This window comes from Trachemys scripta, chromosome 4, assembly GCF_013100865.1.
Source record: "Trachemys scripta elegans isolate TJP31775 chromosome 4, CAS_Tse_1.0, whole genome shotgun sequence".
NCBI classification, from domain to species: Eukaryota; Metazoa; Chordata; order Testudines; family Emydidae; genus Trachemys; species Trachemys scripta.
This window is the reverse complement of record NC_048301.1, coordinates 137,803,206-137,825,166: the sequence shown is the minus strand read 5'-3', so window position 1 is coordinate 137,825,166 and position 21,961 is coordinate 137,803,206. Positions and strand designations below refer to the sequence as shown.

Here is a 21,961-nt window from a genome sequence, read left to right as displayed (position 1 = left end):
GAAATATCGCCGTTTGGAGACTTAGCAACAGCCCTTATAGGAGAGAAAATATTCATTAGAAAAGGAGCAAAAGTGATGGATGAACTCATTCTGCAGGCTGGGCTGGCGGATGCCGGCTGGCTGGCTGTATTGATTTCCATGTGGAAGGGGGAGAAATGGATCAGCACAGGCACTGTAACAGACAAAAGCTTTCAGGGCCCCAGCGGGTCCCCTTGGCTGCAGTCCTCGCTGACCCCAGGGAGTCCTCTGTCACCATGACAGGAGAGTCAGGCCAGCTCTGCTGGAGTTTCTCAGGCATATTGGTGCAGGCTTCTTACGGCCTCATCCTAGGTGGTGGGGTGAGGCCGCAGCGGTTCTGTCACCCCAGTATCCTGATGGATGGTTACTGCTAGACCCTGTATCTCGGGTCATTATCTTCTGCCTCCCTCAATTCCCCCTGGCAGTTTTCAGTGATACAGGATACTTCTTCACTTCCTGTCCGAACCTGTTGGGTGGTGTTTTCTACTGAGGAAAACAGAAAGGAGCATAAACTTTGGCCAGCCAAGTGTAGAAGTATAATTAGGCAGGGCAAAAAGAATTTGAAGAGCAACTAGCAAACGACTCAAAAACTAACAGCAAAAAAATGTTTAAGTACATCAGAAGTGGGCACTGGAAGATCAAGGATGATAAGGCCTCTGCAGGGAAACTAAATGAATTCTTTGAATCGGTCTTCACTGCGTAAGAAGTGAGGGAGGTTCCCAAACCTGAGCCATTCTTTTTAGGTGACAAATCTGAGGAACTGTCTCAGATTGAGGTGTCAATAGATTCGGTTTTGGAACAAATTGATAAATTAAACAGTAAGTCTCCAGGCCCAGAAGGAACTCAAATATGAAATTGCAGAATTAACTGTGGTATGTAACCTATCGCTTAAATCAGCCTCTGCACCAGATGACTGGAGGATAGCTAATGTGATGCCAATTTTTTAAAAAGACTCCACAGGTGATCCCAGCAATTAGAGGCTGATAAGCCTAATTTCAGTACCAGGCAAATTGGTTGAAACTTTAGTAAAGAACAGAATTATCACACAAGTAGATGAACGTGATTTGTTGGGGAAGAGTCAAAACAGCTTTTGCAAAGGGAAATCGTGCCTCACCAATCCATTAGAATTCTTTGAGGGGGTCAACAAGCATGTGGATGAAGGAGGTCCAGTAGATATAGTATACTTGGAGTTTTAGAAAGCCTTGACAAGGTCCCTCCCCAAAGGTTCATAAGCAAAGTCAGCAGTCATGGGATAAGAGGGAAGATCCTCTCCTGGACCAGTAACTGGTAACAAAAATAGCAGGAAACAAAGAGTAGGAATAAACAGTCAGTTTTTGCAGTGGAGAGGTAAATAGTAGCGTTCCCCAAGGATCTATACTGGAACCAGTGTTGTTTGACATATTCATAAGTGATCTAGAAAAAATGTAAACAGTGAGGTGGCAAAGTTTGCAGATGATTCAAAATTACTTGAGACAATTAAGGCCAAAGCAGACTGCGAAGAGTTACAAAGGGATCTCACAAAACTGGGCAAGAAAATGGCAGATGAAATTCAATGTTGATGAATACAAAGTAATGCACATTGGAAACCATAATCCTAACTATACCATATAAAATGATGGGGTCTAAATTAACTGTTACCACTCAAGAAAGAGATATTGGCATCATCATGGATAGTTCTCTGAAAACATCCACACAATGTGCAGCGGCAGTCAAAAAAGCAAACAGAATTAGGAAAGGGATAGATAATAAGTAGGGCCCTACCAAATTCATGGTCCATTTTGGTCAAGTTCACGGTCATCGGATTTTAAAAATTGTAAATTTCATGATTTCAGATATTTAAATCTGAAATTTCACAGTGTTGTAATTGTAGGGGTCCTAATCCAAAAAGGAGTTGTGTGTGTGGGAGGGGGTCGCAAGGTTATTGTTGGGGGGTTGTGGTACTGCTACCCTTACTGCACTGCTGCTGGTGGTGGCGCTGCCTTCAGAGCTGAGCAGCTGGAGAGCAGCAGCTGTTGTCTGGGAGCCCAGCTCTGAAGGCAGCGCCACCGCCAGCAGCAGCGCAGGAGTAAGAATGGCATATGGTATTGCCACCCTTAGTTCTGCGCTGCTGCTGGTGGGGCGCTACCTTCAGAGCTGGGCTCCTGGACAACAGCCACCGCTCTCCAGCTGCCCAGCTCTGAAGACAGTGCAGAAGTAAGGGTGGCAATACCACGGCCCCCCTAAAATAACCTTGTGAGCCCCCCACAACTCCCTTTTGGGTCAAGACCCCCAATCTGAGAAATGCTGTTCTCCCCCATGAAATTTGTATAATCTAGGGTAAAACTTATACAGATTTCATGGTCCATGATGCGTTTTTCATGGCCATGAATTTGGTAGGGCCATAATAACAAGATAGTAAATATCATGATGTCACTATATAAATCCATGGTACTCCCACACCTTGAACAGTGCATGCAGTTCTGATCACCCCATCTCAAAAAAGGTATATTAGAACTGGAAAAAGTACAGAGAACGGCAACAAAAATGATTAGGGATGTGGAAAACAGCTTCCATATGAGGCAAGATTAAAATGACTGTGACTTCAGTTTGGAAAAGAGATGACTAAGGGGGGATATGTTAGAAATCTATAAAATCATCACTGGTGTGGAGAAAGTGAACAGGGAAGTGTTATTTATTCCTCATAACACAAGAACCAGGTCATCCAATGAAATTCATAGGCAGCAGGTTTAAAACAAACAAAAGGAAGTATTTTTTCACACAACACACAGTCAACCTGTGGAACTCTTTGCCAGGGGATTTTGTGAAGGCCAAAAGTATAACTGCATTCAGAAAAGAGCTAGATAGATACTGGGTCAGATGGGCTATTGGTCTGACCCACTCTGTCCATTCTTATGTGTTGCTCTGCAGTGTTAGACAGCTGCTGTGCTCTGTGCCTAGGATGACCAGACAGCAAATGTGAAAAATCGGGACGGGGGTGGGGAGTAATAGGAGCCTATATAAGAAAAAGACCCCAAAATCGGGACTGTCCCTATAAAATCGGGACATCTGGTCATCCTAGCTGTGCCATAATCCCCTGCACTTCAGAGGTAGGTGAGGAATCACTCCCTCCCCCCCAGTAGAAACAGTCTGTACAGCATCAGTGATCCTTGTGCTATGTAAGGCCCTATGGAAACCCCAGAGGCTATTACAACTCTCTAGATAACTTTTGTGCTGTAGAAATGTTGAGGGTGAAACTCCCTCCAGTGGAGGGAGGCCAGGCAGAGCTGGACACAGAATAGGGTGACCAGCTGTCCTGATTTTATAGGGACAGTCCCAATATTCGGGGCTTTTCCTTATATACGTGCCTGTTTCCCACACCCCATGCCCTGATTTTTCACAGTTGCTATCTGGTCAACCTTAAACAGAAGCCTGGCGTCCGAGCTCCCAGTGCCCCTCCCCTCAAGGGCAGAGCTAGAACCCAGGCATCCAGGTTCCCAGTGCCCCTCCCCCCGAGGGCAGAGAGGGAACCCAGGCGTCCCGGCTCCCAGTGACACCCCACAGAGGGCATGGAAAGAACCCAGGCGTCCCGGCCCCGAAGCCAGCAACCCCCAGTCTCCGCGGGGTGGCGGCTGTGTGGTGCCCGCAGCTGCGCGCCTGCGCAGAGCCGCCCTCCCCCGTCGGGGCCGTGCCCCCCTGCCCCGGGCGCAGAGGACTACACTTCCCAGGATGCGCGGCGCGCCTGCGCGTGGGCCGCCCCGGGAGGGCGGCGAGGGGCGCGCGCTCCCGCGGCGGTGATGGCGGTGCGTGGACGCGCGGCGGCGGCGGCAGCAATGGCCGCTGTGGATCGGCGGCTGCCGAGCCTCGATGACTTCGCGGGGCAGAGCTGGAGCGCCTGGGTGGAGAGGGCAGGGCCGCCCGCCGAGCCAGGTGAGGGGCCGCGCGCGCCGACCGGCGCCGGGCCGGCGAGGCGGGGGGGGCCAGGGCGGGGAGCGGGGCAGCCGCCGCCGCCGCCGTACGGCTCCTCACCCCCGCCCGGCCGCCGGCCCCGAACAAAGGAGCCGCGGGGTCCTAGCGCCGCCCTCGCCTCCTGCGCCGCCGGGTCCTAGCGCCGCGGGATTCCCCCGCATCACCGATCCCCAGGATCCTGAGCACCCTGGATCCCTGAGCTCGCGGGATCCCCCGGATCCCTTATGGGATGCTGAGCACCCCGCAGTCCCCGGACCCCACTGGATCCCTTGTGGATCAACTACAGCCCCCAACACCACCAGGCCCTGCGATCCTGTGTGTGTGTCCAAAGCACCCCGTGATCCCTGACCCCACGGATCACCCATGATCCATGATGTGTGTTCTGAGCACGTATCATTTCCTGACCCCACTGGATCCCCTGCGATCATTAATCCCTTTTGTATGTGCTTAGCATGGTGTGTGAGATCTGTTATGTGCATGCTGTGATCCCCAACCCTGCCGGATCCCCTTTGATCCGTTATGTCCATCCTGGGCACCCCCTGATCCCAGATCTCATGGGATACCTCAGGATCTCTGAATCTTGATCCACTAAATCCTGCTACGATCCTTGAGAGCCCTGATCCTTTCTCTGGATCCTGACCACATGGATTCCTGATCACACTGGATGCTCTCTGTGATCCCTACTTGCCTGACCTTCTCTGTAGCCCCTGAAAGCAGATTCACCCTGTGATCCCTAAAAACAATGAGGAGTCCAGTGGCACCTTAAAGACTAACAGATTTATTGGGGCATAAACTTTCGTGTGTAAAAAGCCCACTTTTTCAGATGCACGGAGATCCTTCTCACCATTTCCTGCCCAGCAGATCCCACCATGATACTTGTCCTCAGCTCCCTAGCCCCCCGATCTCTGTGATGCCTGTCCTCCGATTGCCCAGCTGTCCCTTGCACCATAGAATATCAGGGTAGGAAGGGACCTCAGGAGGTCATCTAATAATATAATATAATAATAATATATGGAGCTATACCTATCTCATACAGCAGGAAGGGACCCCGAAAGGTCATTGAGTCCAGCCCCCTGCCTTCACTAGCAGGACCAAGTACTGATTTTGCCCCAGATCCCTAAATGGCCCCCTCAAAGACTGAACTCACAACGCTGGGTTTAGCAGGCCAAGGCTCAAACCACTGAGCTATTCTTCCCCCCCACCTATCACTTGTGACTCCACACCAACCTCAATTCCTCACAAACCCATGCCCTCATGGCTCCTTGCTCCTGATGTCTCCTCTCCCTGCCCTGTCACCCCCTGAACTTTTCATTTGAATCCCTGAATCTGGTCCTCCTCCATCTCATGCACCCTGATTTTTCCCTGACCCCCCACATTATCCCTGACATTTGAACTCCCAACATGGTATGCCCTGAAACTGATCTCCCAGCCCCACCCCAGAGTCTCTGATGGTCCTCTGAGCTGACTCTCCCAGGATCTTCTCCTCCACTGGATTCCCCAGCAGACCTGAACTTGATCATGTTCCCCTTGTACCAGGATCCTGACCTTTGCCCTCCCTGAACTTGGTCCCTGAGCCTTACCAAGCCTGATCTCCTCCTGCCATGCCCCCATCCTGCTCCCACCCCTACTCCCCTCAGCCTGGACCTCTGCACCCTCAACCCCTGCATCTGTTCCACTTGCTCCAGCTACTTCACCATCCCTCTTAGCCCTCTTTCCTCCCATGCTGCTCTTCACTTCCATGTTGCTCTCACCCCTCACTCCCGCCCTCTGCCCTCTTTCCCCAGGGGGATGGAGCTGATAGCTGTCTCTTGAGACTTTTGCCCTTGAAATCCCAGGAATCGTTCAGAAGCATCACCATTTTGGGGGGGGGGGTCATTTGATTTCTCCAACACAGTCTGACGCTGGACTCTGGAAAGGCCCTGGAAGTGGGGGAACGGAGGCCGGTGGAGCTGTCCCTGGTGATGCTTCTTACACTGTGGAGCGGTGTCCCTTCCCCCTCCATTACCTTTCCCTTGCACTAGATGTAGTTAGAGCATCGTGCTTCCTGATCTACTTAGGGCTCCGGCAGAGTTTGCATAATGACTCCTGTGTTTTCAGGGATTTATAGCTGGGCTGTGAAGCAAATTCCCTTTGCAGACAAGTTCATGCTGTCGGCTAAGTTCTTTGCTTGTAGATTGAAAATGGTACAGCAATGAGAGCTGGAGAAAGCCTTGTTAGTTTTTATCTAATCTCTCCTCCCGCTGGGTGCAGGGCAGGAATCTCCCTGCAGTGGGTTTGTCCTGGCTGGCCTGAACTTACTCACACTGTGGCGTTTAACATCCATGGAACTTTTTGCAAGTTGTTGCTTTATAAATAGATGCAGTTTCCCTTCTCCGAGGCTGTTCGTTGCTGGGAGCCTGTTGGCATTTCCCCCTGAGATTGGACTATGGATTTGCTCTGGTTGGCTTTAATTTCTAGGATCATTTTCAAATCTATTTTTTAAAAAGCGTCGTCTGGGTTTAGTGCCAGAAAGAAATGACAGTGCCGGGAGAAGGGCGAATGTTTTACTGCCTCATTGATGCCTGCATCAAAACACAGCCCCATCCCGCGAACCGCTGGTTGGTGAGAGTCGGTCTGTGTTTTGAGGTCTGTCTACAGTGGGTGCGTCCTGCGCAGGCGAGTGCAGGCTGTGGTGTCTGGTTATCGGATGCAGAGGGAGCATGGTGGAGTGAAGAAAGCAAGGCCCTGGATGTCAGGACTTCTGAACCTGGCTCTGCCGTTGTGTGATCGTGGGCAGATTAGCCTCTTCAGGCCCAGTTTCCCATGGGGCTTACTGAGGTTTCGTTGTGTGGGGATGCCTGGGTGAAACGAGCTAGAGAAGGGCACAGTGGTGGGGAGAGGATTGTGACTCCTGTTGTTTGTGTGTAGTACAGTAGCATGCAGAGGCCCAGAGATGGTCAGGACCCTGTGCGCTGGGGGCTGCCTGGACATACACTAAGAGGCAGTTCTTGCCCTGACGTGCGTACAGCCGACCTAGCCCAGCTAAACAAAGGATGGGAGAATGGAAGAACCGTCTGCCCCATCTAACAGGGGAGAACTGAGGCATGGAGCCATTAAGTGAGTCGCTCAGAATCACACAGGGAGTCTTTGGGGAACAGGGGAGTGACCCAGGTCTCCTGAGTCTCAGTCTGGTGCTTTAGCCACATGACCACCAGTTTTGGAGCTGCAACAACCAGGTGCATCAGCTCGAAAATGAGCGTCCGCAGTGGATTCTCTTTCTGCCCCTAAAGAATTTAAATTAGCCCCAGCTCCCTCCCCACCAGAAATTCCCAGCCAGCCCTGTTGCAGGTGGCATTCAGACAGTACCATGGGGCTGATTCGAAGGGATGTTTGGAATCCTGGAGCTGGCGTGTTTGCCCCTTGCACCCCGTTGTGTGTGCATGGCAGGGTGGGGGCCGTGCTGCTCAAGTGGCTGGTCTGTGGCACAACCCCAAGGTGTTCATGGGGACCGGAATGGGAGGAGGGAGTGGTGGGAAGCTATTCGTGCCCAGGAGACGTGTCCCCTCTTTCTGCTGTTCTACCTCTGATCCTCTCCGCCTTCCTTCCCAGCTGCTGGCCCCTATCCATTTACCTTTCCTTGTGGCTGCTGCCCATTCTTCCCGTCCCTCAGTGCACAGGGGTAGACCTGGGAGTGATAACATGGGTCAGGGTGGGTTCTCCATCACTGGCAATTTGGAAATCAAGACGGGATGGCTCTCTAAGAACTCTGCTGTAGGGGTGGTTTGGGGGCAGGTCTCTGGCCTGCACTATGCCGGGTGTCAGCCTGGATTTTCATATGCTCCCTTCTGACCTTGGAATCTATGAGCTCAAGGAAAGGAAAATGTCCCAACACGTGGAATCTGCTGGATCCCCCCTACCCTCTGCAGATCCACTTGGCTGGGGGATCATGTCCCAGGGGTGGTGGGGGCAGTCCCACAGCTCGGGACCCTTCGAGCAGGTCTGGGCTAAGCCCTGGAGAATGGTGCTGGGGACAAATTAGTGACTCTGATCTCCAGCCGCCCTGGCTGAGCACATTGGCTGCCGAGATGGTCAGCAGGGAAAGAGTGAGCCCTCCGGAAGAGTTCTACCAACCTGGAAAAAGTCGGAATAAGAGTGTCCCCAAAGGGAGCTCTTCTGGAATAGTACTGCCCTTGGAATAACTTCCCCATGTAGACAACCTTGAGTCCTGCAGGATCCACTAGGGCGAGCAGAGAGGTTGTGATGCTTCGCAGGGAAAGGAGCTGTGCTAAAGGCCTTTCACAGACCCAGACAAAGACCCCTTCTCTGCCCCGGGGCCGTACCCTGGTTCCACCCCCACCTGTCATGTGGCAAACAGTCCATTGATGGCGCTGTTTGCATGTCCTGCTTGATTCAGGGAGGCCAAGCGGGAGATTCCCTGAGACCGAGGCCCTGCACCTTGTTAACTGACTGATTCTTAGGGCTCCTCAGTCTGTTGGCAGCTTGGCGACCTGCCATCCTCCCACTTTGCAAACAATTAACACACACACCCCCATCAGCCTGTAGGGAGCAGGCTCTTTTGGCTTCTGGGTTATGGGGTTTGGGGAAGGGTCCTGACTGTTGCTGATGGGGCTGATTGTCTCTAGCAGGGTCTGAGGTGGAGGAGAGCAGCAAGAACGGAAGCAAGAAAGTGGATGCGATGACACTCATTAAGGAAGGTAAGAGCTCGTCCGGCTTCTTCCAGCTCAGGGAGCTGCCTGGTTCAGTAGTGGGCATGATCTGTTCCTTTGGCCAAGGCTCTTGTTATCTGTGAGAGCCGGGGGTTGGGGGTGGTTAGCACAGGAGCTGTTGTGAATTTGGCATCAGCAGGTAACTTTGTGGCCCTGCTCATGGGTTGAGGCTGTCAGCATCACTTCCCTTCACCTGGGCTGTTCAGACCAGTCCAACGCTGTCCGGCCCTCTCAGAGGAGAGAGCTGCTAAATAGCCAACGCAGCAGGATCCGCTCCTGCTCCTAGCTGCACAAACCACGTCCCCTTTGGGTACAAATGGGCTTCAGTGCACAGAGCAAACGCAGGGCAGACTTGAGCCCAGGCTGTGCCTCTCTGGCCTCGCGCTCTGTGGAGCTCTGCAGAGCTGGCCTGGAGCCCAAGCACAGAACGTGGCTGTTGGGGGCTATGCTCTTCTGGGACCCCCACATCCCTTGCAAGGTTGGTGTAGCTCCAGCATTCCTGGCCTGACTGTTCCCCAGCTTCACCTGGCAGCCCAGGGCCTTGATCTTGCTTGCTGCGAGGGAGGCTCCCGCAGACATTGAAAGCCGGCCCAGTGCTCTATAATCCCCCCTAGCCTCACACCAGGCAGCCCTGCAATCCAAGTGGATGAGCCCCAGAAACCCAGCATACCGTATAGCCCTAAGTTAGTTGCTTTGGCCCAGTTGCTCTTGGGGCAGGGGCAACGTGAGGGCCACAGGCTGTCCCCCAGTTTAAGGCTTGAGATGCAGAGGTTTTGGAGCCCCTCGTGAGGCCCTTGTCTCTGGATCGTCTGTGCAGCGCACCCATAAACCGGACACCAAGGTGCCCATAGCCCCAGCATCTGCACGGGTGGCAGCTGCCCCTCCTCCGTGCCAGCCTTGCCCTGAGGGGCCTTCTCCAGGGCTGAGTGGGGAGGTCAGGCTCCATGACCCATTTGACCTTTGGCTTCTGCTGAAACTGCCTGGAGGGGGTCCCACTCGTGGTGGTGGCAGCTGCTCTGTGTCCACTGAAATCTGAGACCCACCATGCTCATTTCACACAGGCCATGAACAGCCATTGGCTGGCAGCAGCGCTGAGCTGGGCTGGGTTTGAGCTGGAGCCCCTGTAGTCTCCCTTTAGGGAGGGGGGACGTGACTGTCCATTCGCATTGGGTACAAAAGGTGGATTTCCTTAGGCGTGTCTCTTGGCCTGGGCAGCCACAGCCCCACCAGGCCGCAGGGGGCCCTTCGTGGCCTCTCCCTTACTGCTGTCTCTTGCCCTGGCAGACATGTCTATCTTTGGGCACTGCCCAGCCCACGACGAGTTCTACCTGGTGGTGTGTAACCACTGTAGCCAAGTGGTCAAGCCTCAAGCCTTTCAGAAGCACTGCGGTAAGCCGATTGACTGTCCGGGGTGAGGTCAGCAGCCGGGCCCCTTCTGAGGCCGGCCGGGAATGGGGACCCTGGTTCTATTCTCCTCCCCCGCGTTCTCTAGGCACCGACCTCGGAGCGGCTCTGGAATGACGACTCCGCTGGTGTCCCGGCCACAGCCGCTGTGTTCTAGATTGAGCCTGGGGCGCAGGGGTCCAGAGGGAAGGCTCTGCCTCCTCCGTCTGCAGTGGGGAGAGAAATGCTGCAGAGGCAGCAGCGTGGGGCTGTGCAGGAAGCTGCAGGCCACCCAGGTCCCCCACTGGCTGCACTTGGTCTGGTTTTGCAACATTTATGCACCCTTCGCCCTGGCCCCGCAGCCCTAATGCTGCCTGGTGCGGAGGGGCAGCCCTGGGGGGGTGAAGGTCTAGGAGAGGAGCCCCCCGCACTCCCTGTTGTGGGGCTGGGCCTGGCTCCCTGCTCTGGGCATCATGACTGGGTGTAGGGGGTTGCAACGCCACACAGGTTTGGCCTGGCCATCATGATGCGGGGTGGCCAGGCCACGCTTGAGTGAGTGGTATTGCAAACTGGTGCATGCCCATGAGAGAGGGGCAGCCGGGCCAAACCTGAGTGACGCTGTGACCCCCGTGCTAGGCTACAATGCCTGTGGCAAGCCAGACCCGGCCCCACGGGACAGGAGCTGCCGCTATGGGGAGAGAGTGGGGCGGGATTGCTCTCTGGAATGTGAGAAATGTATGTTTGCCTAGGGCCTGGTAACGCACTTAGATCCTTCCCATGACTCGCTGGTGGGTCAGGACCCATCATTTGGGAAACGCTTTCTTAGGGGACCTTCAAAAAGCATCCCTGAGTTATGAGCTGGCAGCTTGTTTCCCATCCCAGCCGTCGTCCTCTGCCCCCCCCCCCCACCCGGCCCACCCCGCCCCTCTTCCCCCCCCCCCCCCGCACCTGGCACAATCCCACCCTCTCCTCCACGGCAGGAGCTGCCTGCTGCTGGGAGGCCCCCAGCAATCAGCGGCAGGGCGAGAGAGCGTGGAGGAGCTACCTTCGGCATCCTGGAAAGGATGGGGGGTGGGAAAGAGCAGCATCGGGAGCCATGTTCCTGGGGTGGGCAGAGCAAGGGATGCCTGGCTGCTCTGTCTGGCCTGGTTGGGTGGCTCCCAGGTTCTGGTGCTGGGCATGGTTCTCCGGGGGCCTGCAGGGAGATGGAGTGGAGCAGCCTGTTCGGGACAGCTGCCACCGCACTGGGGCGTCGAAGGGTCTGATAGCTGTTGACACATGTTGGACCCGCTGGGGTCTGTTGGGCCGGCTCCCAAACACAGGGTTTTGCAAGCAAAGGTGATGTACAAGGCAGATCAGGCTGCTAAAGTGAGGGGGTTGCCTGTTGGGCTGACCACAGGCCCGGGAGCCAGGACTCCTGGGTTCTTAGCCAGCACTGCTGTTCAATTCAGACAAGCTGGCTGGAGATGGAAAAAGCGGCATTGTCCAGGCTCCACCCCAGGCCAGCTGGATGGTTCTGTTAAAATGATCAGCAGTGACATGACTGTTGCTGTTTCAGTTGTCATCATTAGCCTTCAGAGTGAACGACACGCTGAGATGAATGGGGCCGTTCCTGTGGGGCCGGCCTGGCTGCAGACTCAGGCAGCCCTTGGTGCCTTGGGGCATGTTTGCAGCCCCTTTCCCCCGGGGCGTTGGAGAACAGTGAGGGCTGTCCCCCTCCTTTGATGGGCAGGGCCACATGTGTGTGTGTCACTGACAGAGCCTCCCTCTCCCCTCCAGAAAGACGTCACGGACCTCTCAGCAAGCTCTACGCCCGGGCGCAGGTATCTGCCAACGCCCAGAAGTGCCATGCGGTCAACGGGCAGCCCCCTGCCTGCGGGGGCCACGGCAGCGCCAAGGCCTCACGGGAGAAGTCGCAGAACTCCCGCAGCCGGGCCCAGCATCCGCCCGAGAGGCCAGACAAGGCACAGAAAGACAATCTCTGGTGAGTGGGACGGGGCAAAGGGGGAGCCTGCTCTCACATGGGGGGTGGGGTGGGCACGACACAGAGGGGTTGAGGGGAGCCTGGCTCCACTCTCATGTGGGTGTGGGGTGAGCCTATGCTCTTCTGATGTGAGAGGGGTTGGGGGGCAGCCCCACTCCGGGGAGGGTGACCCTGCTCTCCTGTGTGGGGAGGAGGAAGGGGGGCGATGGAGAGAGACATGGGGGGAGGGGCAGTAGGGGACTGAGAGCCCCACTCTGATATGGGTGGAGGGGGTTAGGGGGAGCCCCACTGCACTCTGACATGGGGGGAGGGGCCGCAGGGAAACCCCAGCTGGCTCTGACGTGGGGAGGGGGATGAAGGGGGATGTGCTGGGGAAGGGGGAGCCCCACCCCACTTTGTTGGGCTCGGGAGATGCGCTGCTTCGGCTGTGCGGCAGGGTCTCGATGGAGACCGCGCCTTTGCCCCTGGCTGCCTGGGCCTCAGTGGACGGAGGCATTTCCAGAGCAGGGTGTCGTCTCCCTCTGTGCGTGCCGGGGGTCGCTCGTCTGGACTGTGCTCGGGAGGGATGACAGTCCCAGCCCGATGATCCCCTCAGAGGAGAGGCACAAGGAAATGAGGGCCCTGCACTAACTCAGCCAGCCCCGGCCCCTGCCAGTGCTTGCACCTCCCATTCACCCCAGCCACCGTGGCCGGTTGGACTGGCGTCTGTGTGCGACACAGGGGTAGCCCGAGGTACGTAGCAGGCCGGAGCACACGCGACCACAAGGCTGGTGGGCACTAGGCCCAGTCCAGGGGCTCAGAAGGGTAGCCCAGAGTCCAGGTCTCACAAGCCCAGAGCACCTACCCCAGGATGTGGCTCGGGGGCTGGGACCTGGCCCAGACGGGCCTCAGTCACCCTCTGCTGCCGGGGAGGTTTGCAGCTGTCGCTAGCGCATTTCCTGGCTGAGCTCTCGGAGCCTGTCCCTTCTCCTTCCAGTTTGTTTATGCCGGTGGTGAACTTGGAGAAGATTTCCAGCCTTCCCAAGCCGGATGGACACGGCATCAAGGTGCCCCCGAAGGCTGCTGCTGCTGCTTCTGTCCCCGGGCAGCCACCTGCCAGCTCCAAAGAGCCCATGGGGAAGCTGTCCCTGGCAGTGTTGCCCAAAGAGCCGCTTGTGCCAGCCAAGGCAGGAGTCGACTCCGTTGTGCCCGCCGATGGTCTGGACAGGAAACCAGAGAGCACCTCTGCCTCAGGGGAGAAGGAGCCGGGCACCAGCAAACCGCCTCCCAAATCCCACAAGAAGATGGCGCGTGAGTCCTGCTGTTCCTCCTTCGCTGCCCGGTGGGGGTGATGCTGAATCAGGCCAAGATGACAGCTGGATAGGGCGTTTGGGTGGTGGCGACTCAGCAGCCCTGTGCGATGACACAGCTCTGTGGCTCAGTGCTGGCTGACAGTCATGATCTCTTAGCGGCTCAATTCAGCCTCTCTCCTTGAGCGGGGAGGTGTGTGTGGGGGTGGGCTCTTCTCTGCCCCATGGCGAGAGCAGGGATCCTGGCATCTCCTTTTCTCTCCTGCCACACACACACCAGCTGAGCCACTCCTTTCCCAGCCCAAGGAGCGCTCCCCTGATTGGAGCCCAGGAAAATTGAGAAGGCCACCAGCCAGATCCTGGGACTCATCTAGTACCTATATAGCCCTAAAGAGCTGCACGCAGCTAGGAGGCTGTCCGCTGGGTCCCATGAGAGAGAGCCTGGGCCAGTGCCTCAAACCTAGAACTGGGAGTCAGGCCATCTGTGTCCTAGTCCCCTGCCACCCACCCACTGTGCAGACTTGGGCAAGTCACTTAAATGCTCAGTGCCTCAGTTTCCCCATCTGGACAATGAGACTAACACTGGAGATTGTGAGGCCGAAGGAGCTGTTCACAGTGTTCAGAGATCCCGTTGCACATCTTTGCATCTCCTGCACTCGCCCAACTCTGCTTTAGTTGTGGTTTGGGACGTTTCAATCCACCCTGGCAAGCCCATGAAAACCTTTCCATTCATGCCCCGTTCAGTAAGCCCCAAACCCCACCTTGCTTTGTAATAACAGATCCTAAGAACTGGGCCTCATTTCTCAGGGGGAAGGTTTTATATAGCACCTGCTGCAGTTGTATCTGAGCTCCGCCCCATGGCAAAGAGCATGAAAGCTGGTGATGACAGCACCCCATTAAATAGAGGCAAGAAGCAAGATTTTCCCTTTTGAAATGGCGAGAACCTCCTGGCACAAAAGCTTGTTCCAACAGTCAACCAAAGCTCCAGGCCAAACGCAGGGATCTTAGGAAGTTTGGCAAAGACTCTAAAGAGCAGGGCGAGCTCGGGATCCAGCCAGGCCCTGTCCATGCTTTCCCCTTGTGCATCTCAGCTCTGTCTTTCTGCCCTGCAGGGAAGGAGTGTGATTTGAACAGGCAGTGTGGAGTTGTGAATCCTGACACCAAAAAGATCTGCACCCGGCTGCTGACCTGCAAGGTACTGTCATGTGTGAGATTGTTTCCTGGTAGAACAGTAGGAGGCAGGGTGAGTGCCTGTCCCCCTACAGCCCAGCTGGAGGTTGAAGGGCTCTGCAGGAGGCTCCAGACTGACATGCCCACTGGGGAAGAGAAGCGTTTGCTGTTGCATGGCTATAAAGTGCCACCTTGTGAAGGTCTAATCCAGTGGTTCTCAAACTATTTACCATTATGGGCCGCACGTGCAGCTCTCTGTTATGTGGGCCACATCCACACAATATATATACTACCTGTATGGCCCTGAGAATGTCACATGGGCCGCAGCTGTGTGCTGATGGGGATGCAAGCAGCCCACAGGTCAAGGGTTGAGAGCCACTTGTCTAGCCTGTTGGAGGAGAGGGGGTGGGAGATGTAGTGCTGACTGGCTCTAGGAGGCCCCCATGGACTAGAGACACCGCTTCATCTCATGGCTCAGTGGCATGCATGCAGACAGGGAAACGTGGAGTCTCGGGCCTCTGCTCCAAACACAGGCCTCTCCCCCGGGAGGCCCAGGAGAATCTCCACTAGCTGAATTAGTAAGAGGGTCTGTAGCTCCTGCGAGCCTCTAGGCACTAGGGGGGGTTCCTATGGTGGGTCTGATGGCATCCTATGGTGAGCCGGGGCTGTAATGCTCTCCCCTCCTGCCCTCGTCACAGATTCACTCAGTGCACCAGCGCCGTGAGGTGCAGGGCCGGGCGAAGGACTTTGATGTCTTGGTGGCAGAGCTGAAGGCCAGTTCCAGGAAGGGGGAGTCCCCCAAGGAGAAGAGCCCGGTGAGGAAGGAAGCGCTCCCCGACCGACTCTCCCAGGAAGCCTCCTCCGGGGCGCAGACCTCGTTGGTTCTACCCAGCACTTCCCCTTGCCGCGCAAAGCAGCCCCACTCCCACTGTGCACTTCCCAGGTAACGCAGCAGCAGTGAACCTCGGGTTTGCCTCCAGCAACCATCTGTGTGTGTCAGTCCGGGCAGACTCACTCGCCCTAGCGTAGGAGGGGGTGCTGTGCAGGCGCCTCTCTGGGGCTGGCCTCTCCCACCTTCCCCATGCAGGGATCCTAGCAGAACCAGGCCCCAGTGGGGACTGTCTGCCCTTTCCAGCAGTGCCTCTGGCACATAGATCCCCCCGGCCTAACCCCATCCCTCTGCAGCTTTAACCTGTAGGCCCCCAGAGACGACAGTTCTCACTCCTCTGCCTCTCATTGGGTTCAGGTCCAGGGTTTCCTCAGAGAGCGACCCGGAGGAGCCGTCCACGACCTGTGGCGACAGAGACCCCGGGCTCTACCCCTTCCCTGTGCCCAAGGGCAGTAGCCGGGTATCGAGTGACGAGAGCGAGGACGACATGGCCGAGGAATCCCACAGGCTGGACTGTCATTATGCAACACGGCCACCACGGCCTCAGGCGGTGAGTGCTTGGCATGAGGTGGGGTGAGTCTCTGCCCCTCTCTGTGCGGAGACCGGTGCCCCCTGGTGGCACTGGGGACAATGACCTGTCTAGTGATTCTCAGGCCAGTTTGTCAGCATCCTGCTCCGACAGAGGTGCTTGGATCTCAGAATCCAGCTGGCACCCGTGCAGAGTTGCCACATTTGGGGCGGGGAAGGAGATAGGGGATTGGGGATCCAGCCGACAGTCCGTCGTCTCTGCCATGCTATGGGCTGGGCTCCTGACCCACAGCAGGGTGCTGCTATGTGGTTTACAGGGGTCTCGGCCTCCCTGATGGCTCTCTCCCCCTCCTCTCTTAATCCCAACCAGTTCTGCACCTTCGGAAGCCGCTTGGTCAGCCCTGGGTGTTACGTGTTCAACCGACGGCTGGACCGGTTCTGCTCAGCCCTCAGCTCCATGTTGGAGAGACACCTCAGCTCACACATGTGGAAGTGAGTGTCCTGCTGGGGGAGGCAGCGCCTGGGCCAGGGTGGGGCGGGTGTGTCTGCGCCTAGCCCAGGCGGTGGGGGTGGGGTGCCTGGGAATGTGGGAGGAAATCATTCCCGGCTCACATGTTGAGATAAGAGACTGCCCGAGTGGCACCTGCCCCTGCTCAGCTCCTGGGGGGGTTGCCTTCCCCTGTGGTGGGGACAGCTGAGCACTGGGCTAGACAGTTGGCAGTTCCCAGTCCAGCCACTCCCCTCCTCAGCCAGCTTCCAAAGGGTGGGGTGAGCATCAGCACCTCTGCCTCCCATCTTCGGCCTAGAACCGGGGTGGCATTGGGTGCGATTGACCTTCAGTCTTTTGGGAAACCCATGCAGACGTGTGTGGGCAGAGAAAACGCATGGTAAGATCTCCAGCCGTTCATGGGGGAAGCTCACCCTACATGCACGAGGGGGTGTCGTGACCCCATTATTGTAACCGAGGCAGGCTGCAGAGGAAGCCTTGGGGGACCCCAGGAAGCACTGAGGAGGCAGTTTTCAGGAAGGGAGGTCAGCTGATGTGTCAATCACTTTTGTTCCTTTCAGCCTTGCTAAATTTAGAGGGTGGCTTCTATTTCAGTCTGTACGGTAATGCCTGCCCCTGCCCCCCTTCCCTTCTGCCTGCAGTGGGAGCGGCTGGTGGGGTCCCTCCATGCCCTTCAGAGCATCTGGGGGAGCGAGAGATGATGGCCATTGGGAGCGGAACCCCAAATAGAGTGGTAGCATGTTAAGAGGTTACAGCAGGCACTGGGGAGCCAGGATACCTGCGTTCTATTTGTAGCTCAGTCACTGACTTACTGAGTAACCTGAGCCAGCCCGTTTACTGCTTTGTGCCTCAATTTCCCCATCTGTATAACAGGGGTAACATCCCCAGTCTGTTGGGGGAGCCGAGGCTGGGCCAGCGTTCAGAATGTGCTTTGAGATCTCAGCGGCAGGGAATATTAAGAGCAGGATCCTTATAAAGTGCTTTGCCAGGAACGTAAATAATTCCTATTAACATTTATCGCGCTGGTTAACACCTCCCTGGCCTGTTCCTAACCCACACCCCCAAATCCCCACCACCTGCAGTGATGCTAAGTCCCGGCTTCCTCCAGCAGGGGGGGCTGGAGCACAGGGCTTGATGCATGGCCCTGATAGACAGGTGCATGAGAGAGACAGCTGGGGATCAGACGGGGAGGAAAGAGCCCAGGGTCCCCAGGGAGGATGGGGGTCAGAGTAGGGAGGAGATGGTGGGGACTAGAGGAGGAGGCATCTTGGGATTGGAAGGGTGATGGGGCCAGGGGTGAGGTGGGACATGGCCTGGGATCAGATGGGGGAAGCGACAGCCTGGGGTTGGATGGGGAAAGGGCAGGTGGGTGGGGTGTGGGGGAGGCAGCCTGGGATCTGATGGGTGAGGGGGCTGGCAGTTGTTGGAGACAGCCCGGGATTGGATAGGAGAAGGGCAGGTGGATGGGGTGTGGGGGGAGAATGCCTCAGATTGGATGTGGGAGAGGCCAGAGATTGGATGGGGCAGGGCAGGGGGGTGGGGAGTGCTGGGAGACAGCCTGGGATCGGATGTGGGAGGGGGCTGGCAGGCGCTGCAGATCAGATGGGGGAAGGGCAGGAGGTGGGGATGCAGGACATGGCCTGGGAACAGATGGGGGAAGGGCAGGTGGGAGAGATGAGTGGGGGACAGCCGGGATCAGATGGGGGAGAGGGTGGGGGGTGGGATTTGTGGGTGTCGTTTAAATAAGCAGCAGCCCCTCCCCCTACCTTTCTGATTCCGCTTCATTGGCCTCACCAGGAAGATCCCTCCAGCTGCTGACCCCCAGCTGCACCCAGCCCCATCACCCGCCGGCCCGGGCTCCTCCACATCCAGCACTTCCCAGATCGGCAGCTCCTCGCTGGCGTGCAGCCTTCCCCACGGCGCCCCCGGGAGGACCTCCTTGTCCTGTACAGCAACGGCTGCCAGGGAGAGCCGCGGCCACCTCAGCCTGAGCTACACGGTGGGCTCGCCCCACGCCGCGGCCGCCTGCAGCCAGTCAGACTGCACGGGAGGGAGCCAGTCCATCACCTCCCCGCTCCCGGCCAATACCCCCTCGCCATCCTTCAGCAAGTTGCCTTCCACCAAGGCCAGCAAGTCCTCCAAAGCCAAGGAGCCAGCGGGTGGCGGGGAGCCAGAGGCCTCGGCCCGAAAGCGCAAGCAGCCTCTGGGCGCCGCCACTGGCCCCCCATACAAACGGACCTGCCTCCTGGACCCGGGCAAGGGCAAGGTGGCCAGCTGCCAGGTCCCCCACCCGCCTGCAAAGACCAAACCCTCCCTGGGCTCCCCCTCTGCCGCCTCCCTCAACGGTGCCATCTCACCAGGCTCCAGAGTCAAGCGGGCCGGCCACCCGGACTGCAGGGCTCCCGGCCACCCTCAAGTCAAAGCCTCCCAACTGGAGAACCGGGGCTCCCCCCTGAACGGGCCGAAAACACTGCAGGCCAACTGCCTCTCAGACGAGGAGGCCAAGAAGCGCAAGAACGCGGCCACCTACTGCAGGCCGGTGAAGGCCAAGCACCCCGCCGCTGCCTCCGACTCAGGCTGCGCTGTGCGGAGGAAGAAGGCCGTTGCCTCGCTGGGCTTCGAGGAGAAGCGGAACGCACTGAAGGTACGTGTCCCCCCCCACCACCACCACCACTCCCCACCACTGTGCACCCCCACAGCGGGCTGATCTTCCTGCCCTGCCCATCAACAATGCAGTGGGCCTCTGGGTCTCCCCCTGCTGCTCTGTCGTCCCCACCACTCCATAGCAGTTCTTTTCCCAAAGTCCCCCTCCCCATCCTCGTGGCTGCGTCCTGGGGTCTGCAGCGCCTTCCCAGATGGACTCCGTGGTTCATGGGGCCCTTCTGAGCTCTGCGGGGCTGGACCAGGCTGCAGAGGTCTGAGCAGAGCGGACACCGGGAGTAGCTGCCACAGGATGAGAGCCCTTCCCTGGGGCACTGCCTGGCAAGCAGGCTCCTTGAAGCCCAGACAGCTGGCAGCTCATCCCCTGGCCACCAGACAGTACAGGTCCCCAGCATGAGACGGGTTAATAGGATTATGGTTACGTGCAAAGTGGTCTGTATTCCAAGCACTCTTCGGAGGTGTCACATCCCCAGCGGTTGGCGCTGTTGGGAGTTGGCTGGGGGGAGTGCCCACAGCTGCTCCCTCCAAGCAGGGGCTCAGGCTGAGGACAGCCAGCAGGACATGCTTTTCCCAGTAGGAGGTGCTGTGGAACTGAGGCAGAGGCCTTGCCTTGCGGGAGCTCACAGCACTGCAGAGAATGGTCCTGGCTGTTGGGAAGGATTGTGGCCTCTCCTAATGGGAGGCATGTAGGTCATGACTGGTGTGGGACGGGTACATGACCAGTACCCCCGGTCTGTAGGGTGAGAACACGGCTGATCAGCTTCTGAACTCTGCCAAGAAACAGTTCTGTTCCCACCTCTGCCCCAGACTCGCTGGGTGAATTGCTTCCCCTCTCTGGGCCTCAGTTTCCCCGTCCATAAAATGGGGAGAATGATCTTGACCTGCTTCTCAGGGGTTGTGAGCTTTGATGTGCTGATCTGCTCTGAAAGGTGAAACATCCCCCCTGTACTCAGCCAACCTGCTTTCTGGCTGTGTGCATCACAGCTGCTGGCTTCTTGGTGTCATTATGTTTCTACTGCTTGTGACTCCCATTAGCCCTGCAGGGTAGAGTCTATTCCTGTTAGACCTGTGGGGCCAGCCCGGCCACCGGAAAGAGTCTGTTCCTTTTTGTGCATTAACAGAATCAGTCAGTGACCTCCGTGAAAACCCACTAGGGGTCACTTAACTTGGCCTGTCGAACCTTTATTACTGATGATGTGCAACAAAGATGCAGCTGGATTCTCAGGTCCCTGGGGAAGTTTGCGGGGGAGGGAATCACCATTTTATGGGAGGAGGCACATTCGCTGGGAAGTTGCTGATCTTAACAAGGGCCACACGATGGCATTTCCAGCAGCACAGGGCATGCTGCACTTCTCTGAAGGGCTCTGGCACTGAGAGCTCTTATTCAGCTATTCAGATGCAAACACAAGAGTGTGCTTTTATTATAAGTAGACGCCAATTAGACACAGCCCTTGGGCTCCTGACAAGTCGCCCTAGTCCCTGAGCCCCTGCGGCGGGGGAACATTGGCCTTCCGCGCTCGTCTGTTCTGCTTCTTTGTTCCGCTGTGCTGACCCCCTGTCCTCTTGTCTCCTTGCAGTCGAAAGCGCATTAACAAGCAAGTGCCTGTGCGATGCAGACGGAGCCATCGGTCCTGAGGACTGGGAGGCCCTGGGTCGGATTCAGAGGCCACTGCTTTTTATAACTTTATATTATTTTTTTTAAAAGAAAAAAAAAACTCTATAAAAATACCTCAAGACTCTTTTCCTGTTCTGTTGCTGCTAAAAAAACCTGAACGAACAAAATCCCAAGGGGGAAAAAAAAATCCAGACGCAAACCCAATCCACACCTGGGAGGAGGTTTGAAGCGGATGGACTGGACCGAGGAGGCAGCCACACAGCCGGCCTGGGATATTTATAAGAATTATTATTGCTGTTTTTGTTTCTTTTTTAAAAAAAGAAAAATCAGTATTGAAAGGGTGGGTTTGGCCTGTGGCGTTCAGGGGGGGGGGGGGGGGAGGGGCAGGCGCCCCCTCCTGGCAGGGCCAGGAAGCGGATTTTCCAGCCAGCTACATGTGGGGGTAAGATCCCTCTGCAGGCCGTGCCCTGGTGTGCATGTCATCGCTTATTGCTGCTAGTGCCCTGACATATGCCTGGTGCATGGGTGGCTCCCCCTGCTGGCAGTGCCCTGACGTGTAGGCACTTCCCTTCTCCCAAAGCTGTGCTTGGTGACGCAAGCGTTTTCGCTGCTCCGGAACGGGGCTTATGTCAGGATCATGCAGTGTTCATGCCGGTCCTTTAGTGCAATGTCTTGGGCTAATTCATGAGGCCTCTGTTTTTCTGATTCCCTCTGGTGTTCATTATGCCTGGCCCGATTTCTATCTCAGTGCCCCGTTCCTGTTCTAACCCTGGTCAGCAACTGGCACCCAGTGAAGTGGTTGTGTGATAGACAGGAATACCCCACCCCGACGGGACAGCCCTGAACCGGCACCCATGTTCTTGTCTAACTCTCCTCCAGCTCATGTCTTCGTTTGTGAAGATTACTACCTTGCACTGTCCTTAGGACCAGAAGGGTGGCTTGAGCCAGTTGTGGCGTGGCTGAGAATCATATCTGCTGCTTGGCCAATGCTGTGCTGGTCCAACCCCCCAAGTCTATTATTATGAATTATTTGTTGTATTGGGCTAATGGCTCAAGGCCCCGATAGGCTGGGCATTGTACAAATCCATGGTTAGAGACAGTCCCTGCCCCAATCTCAACTAGACAAAGGGTGGGAAGGAAAACAGGCATATAGAAAGTAAAAGTGACTTGCCCAAGGTCATCCAGCAGCCAAGTGGCAAAGCTGGGAATAGGCCCAAGGCTCCTGACCCCCAGTCCAGGTCCTTTGTCCAGCTGCCTTTTTTTCC

The 21,961-nt window shown here is 56.6% G+C and overlaps 1 protein-coding gene across 2 annotated transcripts; it reads left to right on the top strand.

Moving 5' to 3' along the window:
• The first annotated feature begins 3,787 nt into the window (after positions 1-3,787).
• Positions 3,788-21,034, top strand: ATXN7L2 (ataxin 7 like 2). Of its 2 annotated transcripts, none has more exons than XM_034767797.1 (11): positions 3,788-3,924; positions 8,589-8,657; positions 9,954-10,058; positions 11,832-12,036; positions 13,013-13,326; positions 14,438-14,520; positions 15,194-15,438; positions 15,742-15,934; positions 16,283-16,404; positions 18,218-19,064; positions 20,659-21,034. In XM_034767797.1, the coding sequence occupies exons 1-11, from the start codon at positions 3,792-3,794 to the stop codon at positions 20,671-20,673; spliced, it is 2,331 nt and encodes a 776-aa protein (XP_034623688.1). In that variant the 5' UTR covers positions 3,788-3,791; the 3' UTR covers positions 20,674-21,034. The 2 variants fall into 2 exon arrangements, with proteins under 2 accessions (XP_034623688.1, XP_034623687.1); XM_034767796.1 differs by having other exon boundaries at positions 8,586-8,657.
• Positions 21,035-21,961: the final 927 nt, after the last annotated feature.